Source organism: Macaca nemestrina, chromosome 1, assembly GCF_043159975.1.
Source record: "Macaca nemestrina isolate mMacNem1 chromosome 1, mMacNem.hap1, whole genome shotgun sequence".
Classification (NCBI taxonomy): domain Eukaryota; kingdom Metazoa; phylum Chordata; class Mammalia; order Primates; family Cercopithecidae; genus Macaca; species Macaca nemestrina.
In genome coordinates this window covers 60,634,967-60,656,033 of record NC_092125.1, presented here as the reverse complement: position 1 = coordinate 60,656,033, position 21,067 = coordinate 60,634,967, and the positions used below count along the sequence as shown (strand labels likewise).

The window sequence follows — 21,067 nt, the reverse complement described above, 5'->3', positions numbered from 1 at the left end:
AGATATAAAACTTATTACTCTAATTTAGCATTCCCTGAGAACTGAACTTACAGTACTCCCATGATAATCCAAAGTCCCAAGATAGTAGCAGCTTCTCTTGAAAAATGGTTGGAAATGGAAGACAGAATTTTATATACTCTAAAAATGGGGTTTTGTCAGAGGAAACATATCTCCTGTTATGGAATTGGGATCTTGAATTACAGCTTCTAGTTTAAAGAGCATGTGATGTTTCAGAGGGAGGGCCATGGACAGCTACACGTCATGTCAGGAAAGGAATCAACAGGCAGAGGTAGTGTATGTTAAGGGAATGAACCACTCTAAACACTGAATATCATTGGTAACCCTAAAATGATGAGGATTTAATGACTTGCACACTCAAGTGAACCAAGGGATAAAGCTCCTACAAAAGGAAAATACTGTAAGTATTAATGCTAGGTTATCATCAAGAACTAATGGTTTAATTTTGCACTGGATGTGTAGAGTATTCTTTCCAGGCCTGGGCATGATATTTTAAAGGCTGGTTTTGTCTAGAGGAGGATGGCCAAGATGTGACAGGTAAGAAAAGCATGCCATATGAGGAATGACTGAAAGGACTAGGGTAACAGCAGCTCAAAGTAAGACTGAGGGGGAGACCACCCACTGCACATATCTGAAGAGCTGTTAAAGAGTTGCAGATAGTAGATCTGGACTAAAAGGAGAATCCACAGGCAGACTTCAGCTGATATCAGGAAAAACTCTCTCGATTAGAGTTGCCCAACTTTTGAGTAATAAATGCATAGCCACCAGAGGCTACCTGACCATGCCCATGGGTCAAAACTGTGGTAGCAGGGATCCCTGTGACACAATAATAGAAAGCTGGACCTAATGACCTCTGGGCCTTGCCACTCTAAACTTCCATGACTCTCATCAATGGGTTGAAAGTACTTCATTCCATTAAACCTCTATTAAGTGCCATTTCCCTATTAATTTCCAAGAAAGTAAATCTCTCCGCTAAATCTAACCACTGGAAATAATCAAATTCACCACTATTCTCACAGTCCAGTGGGCTGCTATCTTCTACCTTCTTTGCCACAATGTTGCAAGTGGCCTCAGATACTTGACCTTCACCATATGTCTTTCCAGCCTGCTTCCACTTCCTAGTCCATCTCCCAACAATCTCCCCTCCCCACCTCTCATTCCTCCCTGCACTGACTTCATTTCTCATTAGAAGCAGGTGTCAGAGCGAAGAGAGGAAAACAAGGTCAAGGAAGTGAGGCAGAATGGGGTATTCAGAGCCAGATTTTCTTATAAAGAAAATCACTTTGAAGGGGAAAGTGGGAGATGAAAACAATGAGCTGACACTTATGCCATAGTCTAGCTTTCAGGGCAGTGGTGCTGCCACCAAGGCACCAGAGTGATGATTTTCTTGTCTCCAGAATAATGATTCCCCACAACAGCCAAAGACAACTGAGGTCAGGTGCTCTGTCCTAGCTTTTATACCATTGAGTGAGGGGGTGGGGGAGGGAAAAAAATAAAAGGATAGAAAGGAAAGGAATAAATGAAGCCAGGGCCATTTGAGCCTTGAGGAAAGGGCTAGGTATGAGGGAGGAATAAAGGTTAAAACTAGTTAGGGAGATTACTGGGTGTTGATAGAAAAAATAAAAGTTCCTGAGAGGTGAAGAAGAATAGAGCACCTCAATGCAGTCACTGTCACCTTGGATGCTAACAGCTCTGGAGGCCATCTGATGATCAATTCAACATCCTGCTGTTTCTCTTGGCACCCCAATCAGGATCCTGGAGTGGCTACCACAAGACTCACCTATATCAGAGGACACTGGGTCAATGTAAAAAGCTGAAGGATACTGATTTGGATAGAAGCCTTACATGTTTGGACCAAATCCAATGTGGACAAAGTAGCTGAGCAGCAGGAAGTTGAGGGGTCCACAGCTGAGCCTAGTGTACTCCCCAGAGCATTCTCCAGATGGCTCGAATTATCACAATCATGCTTCAATTGAAACTGTCATAAAACTTGGGATAGGGGTTTTGGAAGAACAGGGCATTGAAAGTGCAGAGAAAATGTAAAGTGTATAGAGGTGACTGAAGAGGGTGTTAGAAAGAAGTGTCCTTCCACCAAAACATCCATTTCTTTTGGTTGGAAGGCAAGGACTGGAAAAGAGGGGTGGGGGCAGCAAATACTGTCCCTTTGTTTCCTCATAAATCTGGAGCCTAGCCTATTTGGACAGTTTGCTGATGACTCTGATGAGGGCACCATTTTCATCTTTCAGCCTCTGGTTGTCGGATTTCAGTTCTGTTAACACCTGTAGGGTGACAGAGGGAAAGGGAAAGGTGAGTTAGAGCCTGGCAGGATCCTCCTTTGCCCTCCCTGACCAGGCCAGGCCAACCTGGTGATCAGGGCCTTTTGAGACAATGTGTCTCATGGTCCCTTGTCCCAGGGATAAAATTCCTTTCAATCTTCCTATTTATTGAGTTGGTATTGTTAATCTTCAGGGAGATTATAGCCCCTCCATCTTTTGAGCTGGCATATTTAGCAGTAATATCTTATTTCTTCATAGGCAGACCTCACATTTCACACTGTATATCCTTTCATTCTATTGAATCAGTAACCACTTTCAATTTCTCCTGCCCTTAAACTCATCCCTAGTCTAAAGAAATTGGGGAGAGAGCCAAAATGGGCTAGTGAGGACATAGGGAAAGAATTCAGAAAGGGGGTGGTGGTCAACTAGAAGAGTTAAAGGAGGATACTGCTTCACATCTCATCAAAAACAAGAGCAAAGGCCACAGAGGCAGCACTCAGCTTTCCTGCCATATGCACAAGATGATTTAAGGGTCCTCCACTTGGTGCCTTCAGTGAATAATCCTCCAAATTCTCACTGGCCATACTATACATATCCACTTTCAATCATTAAAACTCAGAAAACTTACAGTCACAGAGCTGTCAGGCACAGTGAACACTAGGCATGTATTTAATCCTTGCCAAAGCTCCCCACTGACAGTCACCAAAGGATAGCCAGAGGCCTTATCAGCAGTTTTAGGGGATGGCATTGTAATTCACAGAAATAGATGCTTGTCAGGCAGGGGAGGGAGTAGAAACTCAATTTTATCAGTTCTGCCATCTTGGAACATTACACATACTGTTGTCTAACTTGTGAAAAAAAGGAAAACTAATAGCCTCAAGTCCCATCCTGGAAGTCCAAGTCTTTGTTACATGATCAGGCACTTTTGACAAGTACACTGTGCATCTGAAAAATCCTAATGGGATGTTGATAAGGGTACAGTTTATGTGTGGGTCCCACTGGCAGCAAGAGCGATTTAGGACAGCGGGTAAATGTATCACCACTATGCAGGCTACAGAAAGCTACATTTGTATCTGTTCAATACAGGTGTCCTTTGACTAGTCATTTAAACTTACAGGACCCCAGGGGCAGGTAATGCCCCCAGTAAAGGGTACCTGGGCTGAGGTGTTATGAGGCCTATTTAGTTCTAGCTCTGGCTCTGCTATTAACCACTTAGGAGATCTAACTGTGCCTTAAGGAATATAATCTGTTTCCTTGATCTCTCAGGGAATATACAGGTTAAATTATATAAATATATGTGTATGTACACAAATATGCATCACAGATACATAATTTGTATCAGGGAAATAAAAGGAAAATTACAGAATATCTATAATGTGGACGGCACTGTGCTAGAGGGTCTCCCTAGTGCCTCATGAGACTATGACACAGTTGTTATCCCGATTTCTACAAATGAGGAAATGAAAAGTGCCAGAACTAGTTCAAGGCACCCAGCAAAGCTAATACTGAATCCCAATGTGCCTGACTCCAAAGATCCTTCTTTTATTACACGTGGGATGGAAAACAAAACACCAAAAATGTTTGACGCCTAGAAACTGAAATTCCAGCATTGTCTTTGTCACTAGTGATCTATTACTTTAGGCAGATCACTCACCTTCTCTGCATTTCTATTTTTGTACTTCTATAAGAACAACAGTCCCTGTCCTACTCTCTCCTACGGTAGGGACTCTACGAGGCTCACAGGAGGTAACAGATGTGGAAGTGTGTTGACATACATACTCAGCTTTGTGATATTGAGTGTTCCTACAATCACTGTGAGTCTTCTCATGACTGTGGGAGGGCAGGCAAATAATCTGCAAACTTCATTAAGAAGACTCTGATCCAGAAAATATAAAAATAAAGTTGCAGTCCTTTGACCCTGGTCTCCTACCTCTGATTTAATCAAAGCAGGTCTGGCTGCCCTCTCCTTCATTCCTCTATCCCTGTAGCCTTGTCTACCAGATTGAATGCTTGGAAACTCATTTCAATGAGATTTTTAGAAAAAATCCAGGGTGGCCTCATGTTTCCGTGTTCAATCTGCTCTTTAATGCCCCATCCTGGGGCTGCAGCTTGGGTATAAGTGAGACTGTGAAAGCCACATTTCCATAATAGGATTCCATAGGTAGGAAGAAGCTATATATGGCAATGGATTACATTTCCCTGCTTAGCAGCTCATCAAATCAGAACTGAGCTGCCTTAAAAAATGTATAAACAACTTGTAGAGTCTTGTAGAGTTTTAGTGATTTATTTCCACATTAAGAACTCAATTCCTTGAAAAAAAATTTGGACAAGGCAGTTTTGCAGCTGCAACATGCTACAATTGACATCTAAAGGGAGTGGCAAAAAGTGTAAGAGGTGGAATGTAGAAATCAAGGCAAGGCGAAAGCCTCACAAAGTTCAAACTCAGAGGAGGGGGAAATGAATAGTGTTATCTGATATCCACTTGAAGTTAAATAATGGTTAAATAAGAACATATGTGAAAGTACGATATAAGTATGAAGTTTAACAAAGCTTTATCATTTTAAATCTCTGGATCTTTGTTTCTTAATTTGTAAGTTCCGAGCTTACCACAATTTGGTGTTAAAGATACCCTGGGCAAATAAAATTAAGTACACATTTCTCAACTATTACTTCTTACAGTCTTTGAGGAATGTGTTAAAGAGGAAGGGGCTATAGGGGTCCTAAAGCTTCAGAGACATAGGGCAAGGTTAGCCATAGGTTGAGAGGGACTCAGGATGAGTCTTACATGAGCTGTCTTGCTTTTAACTACAAGGAAAGTGGGAAGGGAGTTCCCTCTGGTATTTTGTTGGTAAGTGGTTTGCTCTACATGCTGAGATAAGATGATTTTTCCAGGGAACTATTAAAAAAAAAAAAAAAAAGGTAGAGCAAAATCTCTCGATTGCACTGCCAGTTTGGCTTAGTTATCTCATCCTTCCTTCTGGCAAGAATCGGCAAGCTTTTTTTGTAAAATGCCAGACAACAAGTATCTTAGGATTTGCAGGTCAAACAGTCTCTGTTGCTACTCTTCAGCTCTGCTGTTGTAGCACAAAAGCACCCACAGACATAACGATAATATGTAAACAAAGGAGTATGGTTCAGTTCCAATAAAACTTTTATTTTGGACATTGAAATTTGAATTCCATATAATGTTTGTGTTCATATGTTGTAAAATATTATTCTTCTTTTGATTTCTTTTTTTGACTATTTGTATGGCTTATGGGCCATACTGGTGGGTCACAGTTTGCTAACCCTTGCTATGGTCATATACCAGGCAATGGCTTTCTTCACGGCAGCAAAATCTTTTGGTAGGTAAATGGCTCTTCAGAAGTTAGGCTTTGACAAGGAAGTCACAGTGCTGAGAAAGCAGAATGCTGCCCTTCCTCCCTCAGCTGTAATACCGGGGGCACAGTGTAGTCGCTCAATAGATCCTTCTCGCATTGTTTGGGCCGTATGCTTAACAAATGGTGAAAACTGTGCCAAATATGCAGACAGCTTATATTACAGTGGTGAAAAGTTTGCACTCTGGAACCTGACATGTTTGGTTTGAATTTTGGTTCTATCACTTACTCTCGGAGTGACCTTGGACAAGTTATTTAATCTGTGACTCAGTTTTTTTTTTCATTTTTACAATAATGGTTTTGGAGAAAAAATGAGAAAAACTATATAAAGTATTCAGCACAGGCCTTAATAAATGACAACTGTTAAGGTTATTAACTACTGAAAGCATGAGATCTAGTTTTGCCCCATATCCTATACGATCTTGCAACAAAGGGATACTAAAAATAACTGGGACATTTTTTTTGGGGGGGGTCCCTAGTTTGCCCTAAGTAAAAATTTCCAGGAATCTTGAGGCTAACGTTAAAGCATGGAGTCTGGACCTAACAGTGGCTGCTTACAGCCAGGCCATAGTAGGACTTCCCTTTCAATTTTTTTTCTGCCTATGACAGCATCTACAGCGGGATATTAGCTCAGTCCTATGATAATTCGGGTGATTCAGTTCTAGTGGATATTAGTTGCCAGCTACTAACCCTGAAGGCAAAAGCAAATAGGCTGAAAGAAAGAACAGGCTCTGGCCAGGACTAATTAGGTTGCTGCTGACAATTAAAAATTCATCTCAGAGGAGTGGTGACCCCATCATACCATCTTGAGACAGAAAAACCAGTTGTCTGTGAGCTTGTCTTTCAGATCCATAGCCAGGGAAAGGCTCTAGTTTGCCAAGCACAGTTTTGGTTCTCAGTTGAAAATAAATCTCTGATCTCTGCTCCACTGCCTGCCATCTCCTTTGCAAAGCTGGCCCCATTAGGGAGGGCCTGGCTCCATGAGGGTCTCATTTATATAGGCTGTGATCTGCCTCACAGCCCACACACTAAGGACAGGGAGGGGCACATCTCTAGGGCCCAAAGATTTGTGACAGGAATGAGAGATATGCCTCCTAAGGAGGGAGAAGAAAGCAAAGACTACCGCAGAAGGAGGCAAAGAATGCTTATCCAATTATGCTTGAATAGTGGGATGGAGAGTGTTTTTGCTGGTAGTGGAGCTGGGCAGGAACAGTTCCAACCTTGAGTTTTAGTCCTCTCCATCAGTAATGTTGTCACCCATGAGGACCGTCTGGTATCCAAAGGGTTATGATTCTTAACCATGGTTGTACAAAGAATCAACAGGAGAGCTTTGAAAAAACACTGATGCCTGGGTCTCAACCCAGACCATTGATTATTTGGGGATGGACCCAGACATCCCTATGTGTATACGTTAAAAGCTATGTATATGTTTAAAATATACCCATAGGTATATGTTAAAAGCTCCTAGATGTTTCTTGCAGCCAAGACTGAGAGCCCCTGACGTTGGTTACCCAAGGCCCAACCCCAACTGCTCCAGGGGAGCGGGTTGCACTTGGGTTACTATTGTCTAAGAAAGATCAATCTCCATTTGGCAATGACCCTGTCAATGAAATATGTACATGTGTATGTACATAGGTATATGCACATACTGTGTATACCTATATGTAGCTGAGTGAACAAATTCATACTCAGTCTCTAGGGGAAGAGAAGGTAATGTGGTGACCTTACCAAATGAATATACTGGTAGCCCAGTTGAGGTCTCACTGCCTCCCTTGACCTAGGCTGTTAAGTCCCATTCTATGATCTCAGTCCTGGCTGCTTCCATCTGCAGATAAACAAGCCTTACAGGAACCTGCATATGGAGGCTCGGATGGAGGGGATGAGCACAGAGCTTCTGGGACTAACAAGAAGACTGAACCTGCCTGGAGTAGTGGAGGAGGGAAGTGAGTTGGAGAGGAGGGACAAGAACTAGAGCTCCTGGGTGTCCGAGGACTCGACGGACTCCGAGAGTCTGGCCACCACTCGGGTCAGGGCCCTGTTCTCAGCCTGCAGTTGCTCGTTCATCTGCTTCAAGGTTTGAATCTGTTTTAGCTGGTGGAGGTTCTGTAGAGAGTGAGACATGAAAAGGACAGACAGACAAGACAGAGAGAGACAAGACAGACCAGAGGAGAGAAAAGTAGGACAAAGAAATCACGTGACTTTTTGTTTTTGTTTTTAATTTGCATGCAAGAAAGGAAATGAGAAAGGCAGCAGTCATGGAGCAAATGGGGGGCAGGTGGAAGGATGATGGAGAAAAGCAACAGGGAAGGAGAGCTGTGTCTGATTCTTGGCTAAGATCTAAATATGCCATATGAATATAACCGCCAGGCTCTCAAAAGGCACATATGGATTGCTTTTGAGAATGAAAGCCCAGCATGTGGTTTGGAGCCTTCTGAACCAAATTGACATGGTTGAGGCATAACTTCAGGGACCCTTCATCATGACTGAGATTAGAGATGAGGACTTGGTGTGTTCTTAAATCTAGCTGCTGCCCCTTTCTCTCTCCCTTCCTCTAACCTTCCCCCCATACTCAGCTCCTTACCCTCACTTTGTTTGTTTATTTATCTGAGATAGGGTCCGACTCTGTCACATCAGCTGGAGTGCAGTGGCACAAAACTGAAACATCTGCCTCCCAGGCTTAAGCCATCTTCCCACCTCAGCCTCCTAAAGTAGCTGGGACTACAGGCATGCACCACCATACATGGCTAATTTTTATATTTTTTGTAGAGACAGGAGTTCGCCATGTAGCCCAAGCTGGTCCCAAATTCCTGAGGTCAAGCAATCCTCCTGCCTTAGCCTCCCAAAGTGCTAGGATTACAGGTGTGGGCCACTGCACTTGGCCTCACTTATTTAAAAAAAATAAAACAAGGAAAATAAAAGAGAGGCCTATTATTTAAGCACTTTTTTTTTTTTTTTTTTGGCCAGGGCATGTACTGTTTAGAAGGTTAAAGTGACACATACCCAAATAAGAAAGAACTGTCAGCTCTCTGGATCGTCCTCTAACCTGCTTTGTAGGAAGCTTCATTAACCCTGCTAGTTTTCCTCTGCAGTCCAGAGAGATTGTTTCAGGATCCAATAACTGCTAACCTGTCTCTGACCTGCTATATGATTATATGCATCACTAAATTCACAGCTAACTGTGCTTTCTTTGTCTCAGTTCAAGCAGTTTGGGAGCTGCTTAAAGGTGTTCATAAACAGACTCATACTCTGGAAATTATAGCTGTGCAAAAAAGCTGGAGAAATCATAAATGTCCAATGATAATGAAACTAGTTGGACCAATGTGCTAGTCCAGCCCTGTCTGTCTGTCAGTGTTGCAAGTGGAACAGAATAACCAGTCCACAGACATTCTTCCTGATACCCCATATTCCATAAGACATTTAAAGACTTTAATAAATGGAATTATATCAAAGGCCTGCCGACTCTGCTACTGTCCTTCCTAAGTAGTCATCTGCACTGCCCCGAAACTGAGACCATCAACTCTTTGGGAGGAGAATAATGATTTTTTATGCAAATAGGGTTTCATGTATGAGGATGGACAATCCTGTGGGTTATAATGACTACAGAAAGGTGGCCAGGTATCAGAGAAAAGTCTCTCATATCTATAAGTGGGAAGGATAGAAATGAAAGATTAGTGGAGTTATAGTTGTTTGGGAGTGAAGAAGCAAGAAAATGAATGGTAGCATGAAGGGGAAAAACAGTGAAAAGGAAAAACAAGCAGAGACAAACTGCTGAATCTCTCTTTTCCCAAAGAGAAAGAATGACCACCTTGGAATAAAGGTAGGCTAGCCAAACTGTCTCATGTAGCCATTGGAGGGTGAGGACTGGGCAATCTTCTTTGCTCACTGTAAGCATCTTGGCCATGGTGAGGATAGAGGAGGGAGATCATGGTACAGCATATGGAAAAGATTAAAGCAATGGGCAGGGACCAAATTTAAAAACCAATGGAAAGTCCCTGGCTCTCACCCTTCTTTGATGTTGACACTGGAACAAAGCTTTCAATATAATCATTGTCAAACAATTGTCATTGTATGAAGTGGTACTTGCCTCCCAGGGAATAACATTAAAGACATGAATGATGAAAGTGACTCAATTTAACAAGTGAGTATAAGCAGATCAAGGTGAAAGACTTTGGAAGTTATCAAGCATGAGGGAGAGATGCAGGAAACAATCTGGAGGAATGTTCTATGGGAAGCAGTATTGAAAACAAGGCAAGGCAAGGAGGAGAGGAGAAGGGGCAGGGCCCAGCACAGAATGGGCAAGGGCAGGGCTAAGGAGCAGGGTCAGCTAGTCATCTTTCCAAATAAAAATAAAAATTCCAGGATCAATCTAAAAGGGAATTGGTTGCTGGGTCCCTCTCATGCAAGGACCTAGGAAAGGAAGGGGAGATCTGACAAGGAGGCTGATGCTGAATGGAGGATGCAGTAGGGAAGTAATCACATCTGATGTGGGCCAAGACCAGGTGCAGGCCTGGCACAGCTCACACTGACATGCACACCTGTCAGAAGTTGGCATATAATCCTACTCCAATCGAGGATCTGGGTGGAGTTTCTCCTGACAAGAATTCATAAATACTTACCTTTCCAATAAAAGTCAAGAAAGATACAACACACCTCATAACCACAGAGCCGCATATACATCTGGGTTAGCCCATCTCATGGTTCGCCCATTTCACCTGGCCTTTGTACTTTATTTGGTAGAGTTAGAAAAATAGGACTGAAGTCACTTTCTTTCCTTGAGTAACCTACTGTATTTTTAAGGGTTCACTGGATATTAGCCCCCTCTACTGTTCCCTACTGATTGCTCCAAGGAGGATTGAGCATCTGTACAAAATGAACATGCAACAAACATGACCAACTGGCCCCAAGCTCTACTGGGTCCCAGTTCAGCAAGAAAGTCACCTGTACCTTTGTTTGCCTAGTACAGAGAGATTTTGGCCATTAATCACTCTAGCAATGTTGGTCACCATAAACCATAGTCTGAATGAAGAGCTTGATAGCTAAACAAGTATTTTCTTCGACTCATTTAGGGCCAGTGATACCAATTTTATATTTATATATCTGTGTCTTTGAAGGTTTTGCCTTCAAGTAGGTACAGACAGAAACATAAAACTGGTGAGAATGCAAAGGCACAGATGCTTCTCCCCCTTAGTCCTCTAGGGGGTGCTGGACGAGCTGCAAATCTGGCATTGGGCTTTGATTTGAGCAGTGTTTAGGGGCTTTAGAGTTTACAGGCATTTCTTCTTCATTTGGCTCTGTAATGGATAATGGAGAATAATGGACACTGACTGACTGAATCAGTGAATGTTTTAACTAAAAAAACGTCAGTCTTGGCCGGGCGTGGTGGCTCACGCCTGTAATCACAGCACTTTGGGAGGCCAAGGCAGGTGGATCACCTGAGCTCAGCAGTTCGAGACCACCCAGGGCAACATGGTAAAACCCTGTCTCTACTAAAAATACAAAAAAATTAACTGGGTGTGGTGGCACACACCTCTAGTCCCAGCTCCTTGGGAGGTTGAGACAGGAGAATTGCTTGAGCAATTGAATCTGCCTAGAGGCAAAGGTTGCAGTAAGCCAACACTGAGCCACTGCACTCAGGTTTGGGTTACAGAATGAGGCTCCATCTCAAAATAAAATAAAATAAAATAAAATAAAAAGAAAAAGAAAAAAAATCAGTCTCAAAACAGCTTACCTATTGGTTTGGGGACTAAACATTCATGATCTGGCTCCACTTGATAATTTAAATAATTGATTTTAGAGTTGCTGGCAAATGGCTTATGGCTGGGGAAAGCAAACACTTTCATATGTTATAATCTCTTGAGGAAACGAAGTAACTCATGATCTAGTTGAGGAAATCATAGACTGATAATATAAAGAGACAGAGAAAAAATGTAAGCCTATCTCAACCTACAGAATTGAGAGCAACTAGAACCACTGAAGGGGCTTCCATAATTCCCAATTTAGAATTGGAACAGAAATAAGAAAGGGCCTCAATTTCTCTAATTTGACCACTTTCTGGATTATTGTGTGTGGGTCTGCTTGGATGTGACACAGAGCCCCATGACTGGTGGGTGGAGGCTGGCTTTGGGCTCCCAGGTACTCCTTGGAAGGCTCTAGCTTTGGCCTCAATTATATGCTCTAGATCAGCATTTAGGCCATTTCTTAATAAGCAACACTGACAGCTGCCTAACAGCAGAGTACAGATGGTATAACTCAGGAGGTTTCAAAAATGGAGAAGCGGCCGGGCGCGGTGGCTCAAGCCTGTAATCCTAGCACTTTGGGAGGCCGAGACGGGCGGATCACGAGGTCAGGAGATCGAGACCATCCTGGCTAACATGGTGAAACCCCATCTCTACTAAAAAATACAAAAAACTAGCCGGGCGCGGTGGCGGGCGCCTGTAGTCCCAACTACTCGGGAGGCTGAGGCAGGAGAATGGCGTGAACCCGGGAGGCGGAGCTTGCAGTGAGCTGAGATCCGGCCACTGCACTCCAGCCTGGGCAGCAGAGCGAGACTCCGTCTCAAAAAAAAAAAAAAAAAAAAAAAAAAAAAAATGGAGAAGCCTCCATGCAACAAGGAGCTGTGGATATTCACTCGTGAAGAAACGGTTAGCTCAGCTGAGTGTGGCGGCATGTGCCTGTAGTCCCAGCTACTCGGCAGGATGAGATGGGAGGATCGTTTGAGCCCAGGAGTTCAAGTCCAGGGCAACATAGCGAGACTCCATCTCTTAAAAATTAAAAGAACTGGTTATCTCTAATAAGTCACTGCTCTAAGTGGGAGAGAATACTTCTGTGTGGTAGTAAGGTGTGTCTGAAAAAAATCACAAGATGGAGAAGTTTAGGTGCTAGGGCATACTGTTCCACCATTTCAGGAGAATCAATTACTTATGATTTCTATTTCTTGCTGCTTTGAATCAACTTGGAAGATTTAAAATGTTTGAGATACAAGCAGGTATTGCTTATAATTCTATGTGAATGTTACAGTTACAGCCTTGGGATAGTGGTAGGAAATGCAGGGGCAAGGCTCAAGATTTCTCCTTCATTCTGGAATTATAGAGTAACAGGATTGATTATGAGCACTGGATCTGGTGTAAACTAAAACCTCAACGGATCTTAAAAAGTTTTTTTTTTTTTTTTTCCAACAAATAACCAATCCATTTAGGCCACTGGAACAATAAACGTCTCTCCCAAATTGCATACTAGGGATGCTTGCTCATAGAAAGACATTTGGGGATCTGCCTAATACTATCCCAGTGCTTCAGCTTCCTAGCTGAAGAAACATGTCTCACCAAATGAATGCTTGGCATCATGTATCTGGTAAAATAAGATGCCTGAAGAAAGAAAAATGCTGAGCAGGTGATAAGTGATTATGGGCATGTGGCATCATGCACTGCAGGAATCAGATGTTTCAAAATCATCTCCAGGTGGCTACCCTGACCAGCTCTATATTCCCTGCAGCTCTGTATCCATCTTCCCCCTTTCACCCTCCTCCCCTCCCACTGCCTCACTGCCTCCCATGGCAGCAAATTGACTCCTTTGGGTAGATTTCCAGTTCTTAGCACTCAAAACTGCCCAGGATGGCAGTCGTCCATTAAAGTGGCTAATAGAGGTGATGGTCACTGCAGGTCATGGTGAGGAGAGAAAGGAAAGTAGTGAGCTGTGAGGTGTATCTGGTGGCATGAGCTTACTCCGGTGGGAGAGTGCCAAGCATCCCTGAATATTTCAGAGGAAATGGACTGGGGCAGGAAATCAATATGTGAATACATTTTTATTCTGTTGCAGAATGATTCAAACTGTGTTCTTCCCAGCAAAGGGATGGGCTGGGAGGGGCACCAGGGAGGAAAGCTTATGGCCATGCTCAGGCTTCCCCAGACACCTAATGGGAGGTTCCCAGAGCTGGAGAACTTGTTCTAGTCTTTCATTTCTCCTCTAGAGGGCAAAGATACTGCTTGAAAAGCCTTAAAAGTTCAACTCAAGTTTGTTTCAAGCCTGCCAAGATCTCTCCTTAAACCAAAGGCAGCATTTTTTCCTAGAACGCCTTTAAGGTGGCCTCAATGGATGTTGTGTGAGCTGAGAGAGCCTACAAAATGGCTGAAGAGAGATGCTCACTTTTTTACACATCATTTCTTCTTGCAGGTATTGCGTTTGTAGTGAAATCTGGAGGGGGCAGGCCTATGCTCAAATATCCAGTCTTGGCAGGCATTCAGAGAATAGGCATACAAAGAGGAAGAAAATCTTTTCATACCTTCATTTCTTCCTCCATTTCTGACATTTTGCGCTCCAAGGCTCGCCTCTCCTGTTTTGGAACAATGAGACTGTTGAACATTTATTGAATTCAGAAGGGAGTAAAAATGCTGCCTCCCAGCTGCTGTGTGATCAGCAGATTCATGGTCAAAGGTTTGTCTACTGACTCAGGCAAACCTTACGCAGGAGATCTGAGCACTATCTGATCCTGCCATTTGTGAGATGGAGCTACCTCACTGATAAAAATCACATTATCTAAATCTCCTATCATAAAATCAGTAGATACATGGAGAAGCAACTTGCTAATATGCAAACAGACCAGGACATTCAGTTACTCTGTGCAGGTTGAAGATTTCATAGAATTTCAAATGTCTGCAAGTGACTAGGGCCCTTGCTCTCTATGATCAAAAGACATCATTATCTTCTTTCTTTCATGATGGAGAGCAGATGGTGAGCGGGGAAGTAGACATCATTGTCTAAGAAACAGCATCTCTCCCCCTAGTTTCTTCCCTCCCCCTGTAGTTGCTCCTCTCCCACTCCATTTCTCTTTCCCAGCAACTGACTCTTGGTTTAGCCTAAACCCAATGAGGAGTTTTTGATCAGATGGGATACCAAGGAGGTTTGGTTACAGGCCAAAGGAATAAAATGTAAAATTTAGCTACTTTCCAAATTAAACAGAAAACAACAGGACAGATGGGAACATATTATATCTCTAGGGCCAAATCAAAGCTAGAGTCCCTCAATAAATCTAATTGAATTTTCCCAATCCAAGAACGTAAAATCCCAGAATAATATTCTGAGTACAGTTGGGAGGAGATCAGTAATTGAACCAGAAATCCTCCTCCCAGTCAAAATGAGTGAAAGACTGTGTTGGCTCATGTTTCAAGTCGTAAGACCTAAATGGCAGAGGGTCCCACTGAAAGCTTCCTTTCTGTTCAAGGTGATGAAAAGGGTAAAGAGACCTTGGACTTGTGTATGTGTGTGTGTGTGTGTGTATGCAATGATTTACAGTAAACCAAAATTTTATAGGTTGTGTGTGTATGCAGTTCTGCCCACAGTCAGAACAGTGTATGATATGACCTTCCAAGGACCCTTCCCACCCTAAGGCTAAATATGTGGAAAGTACTGACCATCTGAGGAAATCAAAAGGACTAGCAATCAAATTACTGCCTAGAGTCAGACAAAAAGAATTTATCATCAAGCTGGGAATGGAATGTGGCAGAACTCCCTCCTTCTTAAGATGGACTTTTTCCATTGGCATGAACAACAAAGTGGGAGAGAGTCAGAAAGAAGAGATGAAACGGGGTGTGGGGGGGAAACAGACATGCACATACCCGTTTCTCCATCTCCAGCACTGATGATCGGTCAGAGGTCTTTTCTTGTTTCTGCTGGTGCAAATGGAAGGAAAACAGTTGTTATTTAAGTTGTCTCAGGGCCAATAGAACGCCTAGTCTAGTTCAGCTTCACTACTGGACATCTAGAAATAAACAGTAAAACTTTGGACTTCCCCTATAGCAGGGATCCCCAGCAAGCAGGTTCTGATAGATCTCTAGGCCTAACATTATCACCTCTCTGAAGTTTGCAGGATTCCCTCTGGGGAGGGGAAGGCAGTAGTAGTATTCCCTGAAATTACAAAGACATTACTTACAACACACAATCTCTCTTTCTCTCTCTAGGTCTTCGATGCTAATTACAATTTTACATCTCACCATTCTTCTCCTCTCTTCATTCTATGAGTAATATCACAATCCAGAGGAAATTTTTTTAAAAAAAGGCTTTTCTTTAAAAGGCTGGCAACTTCTGAGGGTGAAAGTCTAAGGCCAATGACACTTGCCTAAATAATCCCCTTTCCCCTCTTCTTTCTGTTTTGGGAATTGATACCATTTTTCTTTTAGAGCAGCAGTTTTCATATGTGGGTGGGCTTTCAGGGGTTGTTAGGAGTCCATTCATGGCATCTGCCCTGCTTTGAACTGAGGTAGTCCACTTTTATCTGTCTTATATATTGGGCTTCCAGATAAGGTAATTTTATTTGAATAAAAGATTTAGAACGTTTATTTTAGATCATCTTTGACTTAAATTTTGCAGAGGGGCTGAAAAGATTTAGCCTCATGGCAAAAAAAACAGAATAACCTCAGATAATGATCCTTTTTTAAAAGGGGAATAAAAAACCCCTTAAGTCCCTTTTGGCCTTAGGGTCATAGAACTCACCCGAATTTCTTACATTCAGTAGACATTTAATAACTGGTGGGTGATTATTTTTATTTTGCTTAGTGTCATGCAGAGACAACAATAAATATAGAAATTATGCTGGTCTTCTTGCAGGTTTCTTTTTTTTAAAAAAAAATTAAGGAATGGCCAGAACTAACAGTGAAACTCAGAATTCTGGCTCCTGTCCTGGGCTTTCGCCTTCTGTTTGGAAGGGCATGGCTGTATGCCTTTATCCTGCATCTACTATGAAGCAGAAGGAAAATAAAAAAATGCAAAAATAGATCCTATCCTACAGCTTGTTCATATCCTCATAAGTCTTTCTTCCTAAGCCTGAGGAGTTGTAGAAGTTGTGATGATTTCATGATTTTCAAGGTTTATATACACAAAGAACTAGTTTTTTTGTTTGTTCTGTTTTTAATTTTGACTCCCTTAGAGTTGGGGTGGATCTTTTATGTAGAAATATTGTGTATGTTCATGTGGTAACTGTCTCCATACAAATGTGCGAGGCTGAGAAGCCCTCCCTCCACTGTCCTGGAAACAACTCCATTTTTGGTAAACATCAGAGACTTGGTTTGTAGCAGCACCATTTCTTCTGAATTTCAATAACTTGTATTTGGCAAAACTAAGTATATTTTGACACACCCAGCAAAGCAGTTGGCCGGAGAGTAAATGCTTTTCCCCAGCAACTGGAAAGGTTGATTTTACATTCAGCGCTCTCTGTGCAAGTCAATGTCAGCAGCTTGTTAGACTGCTCACTGTTCTAAGGCACGGGCTGGTGGAAACGCTGAGAACCCCTAAAGGTCAAGACATATGCTGTCATAAGCTTCCGCTGAGAAGAGTGGGGAGCAGGTGAAACTGCTCTTCCTGTGGTTCCTCACATGACTGCTCCTTAATTTTCTGTAAAACAATCCTAGTAATAACTGATGAGAACCAGCGTAAGATCTGTATTTATAAACCACTGCCAATATGTGGTGCCATTCAGAATAAAAAATTAGCCCGAGATTTCTTCTGAGGGTCTACTGTGAATGAGACTTTTTTTTTTTTTTTTTTTTTGCCTGGCTCAATAATGTTGGAGTGAGAAGAGACCTTAAGATTTATTCAGTCTAACCCCCTGCCCTATGGCAGGGCTATAGCTATGTGTATATTTTTCTCTTTTAGATTTAGAAACCTACTTTTCTTATTCCACAAAATCACTTTAAGCCTAGTTATTATCTATCTGTGTTGCAGTAAGTCTCAGAAATTCCCAGTAGAGCCATGTTGGGCTACTACAATCAGGAAAAAGGGGGTGGCTCTTCTAAACTGACAGGCAGTTCACATTTTGCACCTGCGCAAGCCCTTCTCCAGAAAGTGAGGGTCCTGGCTGTCCTGCTGGAGTCCTACACAGCTCTGTAGGGCCGTCTTCCAAGTGTTGGCACCCTCCTGCTCATCCAATTCCAGAGTGGTTACAATAGGATGTTTAGAGGGTAATCAACACCCCTGCCCTCCAAACTCCATGTATTTGGTACCGTACAACCCTAGCATTTTAGTCTTCGCTTTTGGATAGTCAATCATATTGCCAGAATGACTAGCCACCTCTGGTTTTCATTTCAAGCGTTCCTGGTAAAGAGTCATTTTTACTTCAGTTCAGCTTTCGAAATTCTAAGTCCCCAGGCATTCTAGAAGGGAAATAACTCAATAGGTTTCCTGATAACTCAGCAATAACCTAAGGTAGTGCTTGATTTAGCTTTCAGCTACAGAGTTTGTTTCACTGGTGATGAGGTTATTACCTCCAGCATCCTCTAAAGCATCATCTAATTAAATCAAACCTAGCAGTGAGAGGAAATAGTTTATCAGTCTTTCTGCCACTAATATTCCTTATTTGTAGGCTGAAAAAGAGTGATGGCTTGGGGAGATAACATATGCTACAGAATCTTTGCTTTGGGACTTAATCCTCTGTTGTGGCGCCACCTTTGCCCTTGATTTGTTATATGGCCTAAGCAAACCACTTACTTCTGTAGGTTTAATTTGTTACCTCTCTGCCCTAGGTTTAATAGTGTCTTGCTTATCTCTCTCCAAGAGGTGAAGTGTAGATAAACTGAACTGAAACATAATGAACAGGACAAGAGGAACTGTCTAGGACTAGCTTTGTAGTGCTGGTTTATGCTTTTCTACTAATAAATAAGTAGATGATGATCCATAGTATTAATTATTAGCATTCAGACCATCAGGAATTGTTCACTGAATTATCAGTTTTCCATTTTAAGTTCACTGATTGAAACCTAAAATCAAATTAGAATCTAAGAAGCTTCCATCTCATCGCCCACGAGAAGGCCCGATCTTGACTCTATCTTGCTTCTTATCCCTTAGATCCCTAGTCCAGTTTGCTTCCTTACATCAACCCTTGGTTTCCATCTTTTTTCTTCTTCTTCCCTCTTACCTGGGTCACCTTCTCAAGCTTGGATTTTATATCTGCTAGCTCTAGCTGGGCTTCCTGAAGTTTTGTTTTCAGTTTTTGGTTTTCAGTCAGAGCACTCTCATAGAGCTAGAGGAGGGGGAAAAAGAGGATCAGGGTTCATGTTAGAACTCACACCATTTCATCACACGAGAATGCCCAGGGCTCTGTGCCCCAAGCCACCACTATATGGTAGATAGAGAAGATGAAGGAAGTAGGGAGCAGAGTACATTCAGCCAACTAGTCTCTTGCTTTTTCAAAGTGATGAACAGAAAGAGAATGATGATGCTCCAACTTCAATAATGTTAATCTTTGGGGGAAAAAACAGTCGTTACATTTTATCCTATGGGACATTTTCATTGCTTAAAAGAGCAATGAGAAACAGAATTTTTTTTTTTGGAACCAGCCTACTGTGTATATTGATTTTAGTCAAGTTCTGTTTAACAAAACATTAACAGAATAAGCACTCTTTATTCCCTTTTGAGACAGGGTCTTGCTCTGTCATCCAGGGTGGAGTGCAGTAGCACGATCACCCCTCACTGCAGCCTTGAACTCCTAGGCTCAAGCAATCCTCCTACCTTAGCCTCCTGAGTAGCTGGGACTACTATGAGCCACCATGCCCAGCTAATTTTTCTATTTTTTGTAGAGATGGGGGACTCACTATGTTGCCCAGGCTGGTCTCGAACTCCTGGGCTCAAGTGATCATCCCACCTCACCCTCCCAATGTGCTGAGATTACAGGCATGAACCACCATGCCCATCCTAAATATTTTCTTTACAAAAATATTTTTTTCTGGTATCTCAAACACCTGAAAGGGAAAGTTTTTAAGTCTACTCTTGGAGCTAGGTACTATTCTATAAGAACAAAGGAAATAAACTGTAAAGTGATGACTTAAATCTTAGAGCTTTTCAATGATGATGATTTTTTCTTTTTTTTACTAACACAAAGTAGTATTTAGTTGATATTCACAGGACCTTATTAGAAGCATATGTTTGTTAAAAATAACAGTCTACCAAATGATTCTCAGGGGCTCAGAGAGACAGAGTTAGGTTTTTCACCCTTTTTATATTCTTAATTTCTTACTTTTCCCTACACTTCTAAATATCTGATTCTAACTATATACTTACTGTACTAAAAGCAATATATGGCTGGGCATGGTGGCTCACGTCTGTAATCCCAGCACTTTGGGATGCTGAGGTGGGAAGATTGCTTGTGGCCAGGAATTCAAGACCAGTCTGGGCAATATAGTGAGACCCAATCTCCATAAAAAATAAAAAATGTAGCCGTGTGTGGTGGCATGGCTATAGTTCTAGCTACGTGGGAGGCTATGGTAGGAGGACCCTATGAATCCAGGAGTTTGAGAGGGCAGTTAGCTATGATGGCACCACTGCACTTCAGCCTGGATAACAATGAGACCTTGTCTCAAAAAAACAAAAAACAAAAAACAAAAAACAAAACACCTCAATATATGAAGGGGTCTTTATCTAGCTTTTTGGAGAGGTGAAGTAAACCCAGAAAACTGCAAGGAATTATTATTACTTAAGTGCCTTTTCTTCTGTTTATTCAGAGCTATGGGAATTTTTCTGGGTGTGGTGGAGGAAGGCTGAGAGGTTTACATGTCACCCAAGAACCAGAAAATTGAATAAAGACCCTACTTTTTTATAATCTCTGTTGCTGTCTTCTTCTACACGACTGGTCAGGGTGGCTAGACGGGCCTCCCGGGCCTCCCGACGGGCTCTTGCTGAAGCCCGGTCACCGTAAGAATCACTGGTTGTAGGATTACTACCTCCTGATTCCAACCTGTGGGAGATAATATTAAAGATAAAAATTGATTTTGAGAACAAAGTAGTGGCGGGAAGGTAATGCTCAGGGGTAGTTAGAGCCTTTTCTAAGAAGTATTTCGGAGCCCTGGCCAGAAACAACTCATAACATTCTTTCCTTCAATCTCTCTGCCAGCATTCCCAGACCTCAGGACTAAACTGCACGAGCTTGGAGAGGGAGGCTGACCATCATTTGCCAAGAATGAAGCTTATTGAAAAATTAGTGGTTTGGACCTATGTGCTGACTTAAATCTTAGAGCTTTTCAAATTAGTTTAGCATTGAACAGCTTCCCTCAAAAGTGTGCTTTTAAAATTAAAGATTTCTTGAATTTCAATGGCTCTTGGAAAAATGATTACAATGAACTGTCAATGAATCAGAAACATATGGACTTAGAGCTGGAGGTTGAATAGGAATGAAACAGCCACTAGGGCATGGTACGTATGCCATGGTAAGGTGCTCTACAGGTTTGCTGGAATCCCAAACATTTTAGGGATACCAACACAGTGCCCAAACAGCTAGTTTTCTACCATCTTATCCATATTCCACATCGAGACTGCTGTGCCTGTGATTAGAATTTCTACATATTTTAGCAACTGAGCTCTCAGAGTTGATAGTGGTTTTATTTCCAGTATTGGTAAGTTCATTAAGGGAAGGATCTC

The 21,067-nt window shown here is 42.2% G+C and overlaps 1 protein-coding gene across 15 annotated transcripts in view; it reads right to left on the bottom strand.

The window, feature by feature from the left end:
- LOC105484741 (protein phosphatase 1 regulatory subunit 12B) overlaps window positions 1-21,067 on the bottom strand; it is a 238,801-nt gene that overhangs the window by 9,062 nt on the left and 208,672 nt on the right. For 3 of the 15 annotated variants that reach the window (XM_011746644.3, XM_011746647.3, XM_011746660.3), the window contains 5 exons: window positions 20,243-20,387; window positions 18,573-18,677; window positions 15,283-15,336; window positions 13,950-14,000; window positions 332-2,297 (listed from right to left, as the gene is read on the bottom strand). In XM_011746644.3, the coding sequence (XP_011744946.1) occupies window positions 2,211-2,297; window positions 13,950-14,000; window positions 15,283-15,336; window positions 18,573-18,677; window positions 20,243-20,387 (442 nt within the window). In that variant the 3' untranslated portion in view covers window positions 332-2,210. Of the gene's footprint in view, window positions 1-331; window positions 2,298-7,593; window positions 7,775-13,949; window positions 14,001-15,282; window positions 15,337-18,572; window positions 18,678-20,242; window positions 20,388-21,067 lie in introns of those variants that run through there. The other 12 variants (XM_071078082.1, XM_071078090.1, XM_071078105.1 and 9 more) reach the window with 7 other exon arrangements.